At 32.0% G+C, this 6243-nt stretch overlaps 1 protein-coding gene across 1 annotated transcript; it reads left to right on the top strand.

Annotated features, from left to right (window-relative positions):
* Positions 1–355: 355 nt before the first annotated feature.
* Positions 356–4928, top strand: LOC122273264 (aconitate hydratase, mitochondrial-like; the record flags this gene model as incomplete). The annotated part of the gene is made up of 6 exons (XM_043057340.2): positions 356–513; positions 736–811; positions 1006–1104; positions 2832–2936; positions 4523–4614; positions 4823–4928. Coding segments are annotated over 6 exons (636 nt in total), but the record flags the coding sequence as incomplete, so codon positions are not given.
* Between the last annotated feature and the right edge of the window lie 1315 nt (positions 4929–6243).

The raw sequence follows: 6243 nt of genomic DNA, 5'->3' as shown, positions 1-6243 counted from the left end.
ATCTCACTAAATATTTAAATTAAAACTTCGCTTTTTTTTAAATTTTGAAAGCTTTATTTGGCCCACCAAACATCTTTTTTTTCGATTTTTGGCCCTCGACCGAAAAAGTTTGCCCATCCCTGGTATAAATCATGCTAAGCCATGCACTCATCCATAAATGTCATTAATTGAACTGAATTCTAGTTTAACTGAACTGAATATGCTGAGTAGTTACTGAATTCTGAAAACTGAATTGTACCAAGGTGACAATAACCATTTTACTTTATCATTGCTTATTCGTAATTGTTTTCTGTAACATGATTGCTTTATGAGCTTCTTTGTATCTTAACCGTATTTTTTTGCTACTGAATTTCAGGACTCATCGGAAGTTGCACGAACAGTAGCTATGAAGATATGTCGAGAGCTGCATCTGTAGCCAAACAAATCCTTGAGCAAGGAATAAAGGCAAAATCCAAGTTTTACGTCACTCCGGGATCACTTCAGATAAAAGATACAATCGAAAGAGATGGACAGGTATGAATGACAGTTTTTTTATCAACTTTATAATTGTGAGAACTATTTTACCTTTATAGAAGAAACGCATTTNCTGAGCTTTTGTGTCTTTACCACTCTATTAAATGGATCTCAAACAACTCATCTCTTTCATCAAAATTCCTCATCTGTTCAGATTCCCTTTCATCCCTTTTTGCACTTAAATGTATTACTTCATTTAACAGAATTATTGTAAATTCGCAGATTATTTTAAATGAACTCCAATCCGAGGGTAAATCTGTGCTCTTTTCACATGTACGAGGCCACTCCGGTGTTCTGGGTAATGAAAGAGCTGGCTTTCTGGCGAAACAGGCGACTAATCTTGATTCCATTTGTGATATAAGTCCCCCAAAATCTTTTTTTGGACTTTCAGCGAGGTATAAAGTTCAAACTGTGTGGAACGAAGAATATCAATATATATATTAGTAATTAGTAGCCAGATTAGTAATTCAAGTCTTTTATCATTCATTTCAGATGTAATTTTGAAAGTAGCCGCAATATTAACAGTTAAAGGTGGGACTGGTTCGATCCTGGAATACACTGGTCCAGGAGTTGAATCGATTTCTTGTACAGGTAAATTTGTCTATTTTTAACCATCTTCGTATCATTATATAGGCTTAATTTTAATTTTCCCTACCGGAGTAATTTTTAAAAAAATAGTTAAAACTCGTTCTTTTTAGCTGTTCTCTTTTTTTTTACACTGGTGATTTAATAAAAGTGTAAATAGGAATCGTAATGCGTAAAGCGTAAATAGGAATCGTAATAGCTAACATATTTTATGCTGACTTTGTGAGAGACACAAAACAATCGTGTCCACGAAATGCTCACGTCGGCGAAGTAATCAAGTCGACGAAGTGGCGTCGTTGATATGATATGACGGGCAATAATTTTCGGTGATATGAATACATCCATGTGGTGGCGTACTTCTGGTAGGTTTAAACATTTTAAATTACATTAAATTAATTCTTAAATTGAAATTAAAAGAATTAAGAGTGTCATTTGGAATTTCTTAATTCATCCTACTATGTATTGTTTTAACTCAAAAGTGTCCGACTTCTTAAAAAGAAATGAGGTGAAAACAAATATTATGAAAATAGTAAAATTAATTGCATCTTTAAATCAAATGGAAATTTTCTACGTAGTGCCATTAAAGTTAATAAAAAAAATTATATTTCCAACTAATAAGAAAAGTAAGATCCAATTTAAGGAGTTTACATGACTAATCTATCACAGAGATCATGAACCAGTTTTTATCTTTTTAAGAAAAACAAGAACTACTCTTTGAACGTAAACGCTTGCCAGCTCTTAATTATTTACACAAAATTAAATCAAAAACTTTATTTCTAAACTTCCTTAATCATGTTTCCTAAAAATAATTTTCACTTTCAAATTCATTATAAATGCCGTAGAATAGTGATGAATCTATAGTATCGCACACCCTTTTTATCATAAGAGAATTTTGTAAGCGTAGCTGGGTGACTCTCACGAAACATGACAATTCACTGTCTTTTGCTCCATGATCTAATACTATAATACTAAAAGAACTTTTTTTAAAAAAAATTAGTAAATAGCATTGCTGTTAGCATTTTGGCTTCTTGAAATCATTAATAACAAAAGCTACATAAATTTATCTGAGTTATTTTAAGAAATACTGTTGTTTTCTGCAGAATATAAGCGTCTTCGGCCAAAATATTTTTTTCAAATATTTCAAGTTTCGACATAGTCTCGGCATTATAGCTTCAAGTTCAGCATTTCTTAAATTATATTATAGGATTACGATATAAATATAAAATACTTTCGGAAATTATAGTGGTATTTTAAAAAAGAAAGAAAGCTTTTAACTTCCTACACTTATTTTGGTCGATGTAAATTTTGCAAGGGTACAAAATGCACCATTACTAAAAGCTTCAGACATGATCTTTCAAACTGTACCACGTAAAACTTTCCAAAAGATTTGCTTGATGAAAGAAAAATTGTTCTCATAGAGATTGTGTAGAAGTGTTTCCACACTTTTATCCAGCCTTTGCGTAAACTTGTCTCTTTGAAAGTAACAATTTTAAAACAGAAAAAACATATGACCTTAACGTATCGCAACTCAAATTGAAACGCGTTGTTGCCTTCTCTAAATACAAGAGAAGTTGGGTCACGTATTATTCATTCGAGCCAATTTTAAAGAATTTATGGTAAGAAATAAATTATTAAATTGCCCAAAAACTAGCATGTCGAGAGAAAACTACAATATTATATCCCTCAACAACAGCAAAAAATATTTAATTCTCCACTCTATAAATTTATTGCAGGCATGGGAACAATTTGTAACATGGGAGCAGAAATTGGAGCAACTACTTCCATTTTCCCATATAACAGAAGAATGAGAGACTACTTGATTGCAACACGAAGAGAAGGTAATGATCGCAAGAAGTTTTACAATATCACTTCGATAAAATATTCCAGATTTACATATGTAACCAATTTAATTAAAAAATGTAGAAAATAATGAATAGAAATATGAACTTGTAATCAAAGAAGTAACCATATTTGTACAATGTGTTACATAAATGGCCCGTTGTTGACGTATGCCTGTTTATGCAGAGGGGTTGCGATTGTTCTTGCTTACAAGTGGTGCCATCTATGGCCAAGAATTCGACTTCTGCCACACCATACGTCACACCCGTTTATAGAACGGACCCATTCATACACCCATTCATTCATCCACAGATCGTAATTTTGACCTGAATCAGAGAGCGATCGATCTCCAATCCAGTACCCCCAGAGGTATTGATTTGTTATGGGAACATGGAGGACTTTTGCGACTCGACAGATTTAACGGTCGGCGGGGTTCGAACCCTCGAACTCTCGGGCATGGGTCCAGCGCCCTAGCGACCAGGCTATCCCGGCTCTAAATGGCCCGGTACCATAAACTACAATAAAAGGGAAAATAAATTTTTTTATTGTTATATTGTGGTATTTACGATTGTATTAGATAAAAGTCAAAAGTTAATTAAAAGCAAAATAAATTTCTTTCTACTTTTTAGAAGAAAAAAGATTTTTTTAAAAAAATGCTTTAGTTATATGCTTAGTTGAATATTCAGAAAGGTTTAGTAAACAGGGCAGCTACGATCTGTAAAAAATAAATAAATGTCTGCTAAAGTTTCTCAAAACTACAGAAAAAGGATTAAATTTTAATGGCGCTTACCTATTGTAAACTGTTTCATCGTTTTGAACATCAGGTCCTTTTATTTATATAATTTTTAATTATTTGTTATTTTTTGTTTTCTAATAATTATTCTCAAAAACTGCTTTCAGATAAGTACAATCGTAACTTTTATCATAATTTAATTATTTGGCGACTAACTGGACAATCTCTCCTAGTCATTAAATTACGATAAAGAAAACATTTCTGAGCTTATTTTAATGGAACTCTCGACAATTACTAATAGTAACATAAAACTAACATGCGAAGTTAAAATATTTTAGAAAAATAAAAGTGTAAGTTCAAAGGCCCACGAACAACTGGTTCATGAGAGGAAAGCGCCCCTATCAGCTCAAGATGTCATGCACCACATTAATTTTTTTAAGACCCGTAGGAACGCCGTCAAAAAGTTTTCAAGTTGACATTTTTTCAAATATATGGCTTCTATTAGATGGTCAGCCAAAAGTAAAGTTTTAGTAAATTACTAATCAAAGCAAGTGTATATTTATCTGGTTTAGCAATCACTTAATTTTAAATATTGTCTACTCTAAAGACACTAGATTCTGTATCTGTATTTTAGTTAAAGGCTTAGTATGATAATCCAAAACGTTTTACGTTGTGTTTTATAGAAGAAACGCATTTATTGACATAAAATTTGGAAGAAAAAAAAATAATAACAGCATGTTATAACAGCTTTTATATAACAGCTTTTAAAAAGCTATAACAGCATGTTATATAAAGTAAGTAACTTTATAACATATAATAAACTTTTTACGATCAATAACTCTCTTCTTTCAGAAATAGCAAATTTATCAGATCAGTACTACGATCTATTAACACCAGATCCAGGATGTGAATATGACAAAGTGATAGAAATCAACCTCGATGAAGTAAGTGTTTTAACCTAATGTTTTTAATTAAGTGTGAAGAAATTTTGTAAGTTAAAGAAATTTCTGCGATTAACTGCAATTAAATTAAATTAATAAACAAATTTATTGCGTATTTCTCATGAAATTTAAAATTATTACTTTCTACATAAAAAATATAAGAAATAAAATTGGTCCAAAGTTTACCCTATATATTAAAAATTGTTTACAGTTGGAACCCCACGTAAATGGACCATTTTCTCCCGATCTTGGACATACGATATCTCAATTGGGGAAAAATGCTAAGAGGAATGATTGGCCGACAGATGTCGCAGTTGGTAAGTTTCTTTTTGCCAATTGACTAATGCAGAACCTAATGATTAAATTTAACTGCACCATCAAAATCTATTTAAAACATGTATCGCGCTTGTTAAAAGTTACAAGACAAAGTATAAGCTAACGCCACATACTAATGGATGGTTAATAAAGCTATTGTACCTTGATATCTCAGTTGGTTCACCTGGATACAAAGGATGCATACACTTGGCGTTTTTAATCACTGTACCAGTTATAGATATTTCATTATTCAATAATATCTAAGCCATAATAGCTTAGAGGACAGAGTGCCGCCTCCCAGTGAGGTGACCCGATTTCGAATCCCATCGATGACTGATCGAAACGAATTCTGCACATGGCTCACACCAACCACAGTGCTATCGTAAACTAAACTATCCTTCGTGGTAGACGGATCAGGAGTTATAGTCCCCTTGCGGTCATGCTAACCGTGGGTTTTTTTTCCATGGTTTTCCTCTCTGTGTAACTTAAAGGTGGGTTATTTCCATCAAAAAGTTCTCCACGAAGACAAAGTTTCTTCCAATACTTAATCCAGAAGTTCCCCTTGTCTTTTGCTTGCAGCTGAGTAAAAATTTCAATGGTGTTCCACGGAACTCTATGGTTCCATGGAAGAGTTAAAGGGGTTCCACGAGTTAGCACTTTTTATAATCAGTGTTGAGTTTGAAACCTCAGATTATATTTAGATCCGACACATAATTCATAATTTGTTTAATCTTTCAGTTGGCTTTGCGAAATTATTTCAAGTAAAATGCCAAAAAACAGAAATGCTATTTTTTAAAATAAAATGTAGTTTGTCTAATGACAATATATTGAACAAATTAGGAAAAGAACAAACATTTATAAGATTTTGCATCAGTTTTTCCCATTGAGCTTTTCAAAACAAAATAAAAACAACTAATAACTTTAATAAAAAAATTTGCTTCCCTAGTAATCATTATCGACGCTTATAGCAGGTATTTTAAGTCTTCTTTTTGAAGTAAACCCATATTTGTTTTATTTTATTCATTTTCAACTTAGGTATATACACCAAAAACAAATTCATAACTAGACCAGATGTAGCACAAGGACTACTAACATAAAACATAATTTCAGATTATCAACAAAACAATTAAAAATCTTTATAATTCCAATTAAATATTTTAAAAAAAGTCAATTATAGGTTATAACGTCCGCAATTACCTTAATAAACTTTATTTATAAAGTCGGCGTTCTACCGAAAAAACGTTGATTATTTAGGGTTCCGTAGCCGAAAAAAATTAGAAACCGACGGTATAAATCAGGGATGGGGAAACTACGGCC

This window comes from Parasteatoda tepidariorum, unplaced genomic scaffold (genome assembly GCF_043381705.1).
Source record: "Parasteatoda tepidariorum isolate YZ-2023 unplaced genomic scaffold, CAS_Ptep_4.0 HiC_scaffold_3346, whole genome shotgun sequence".
Taxonomy (NCBI): Eukaryota; Metazoa; Arthropoda; class Arachnida; order Araneae; family Theridiidae; genus Parasteatoda; species Parasteatoda tepidariorum.
This window is presented reverse-complemented; position numbering and strand designations above follow the sequence as displayed.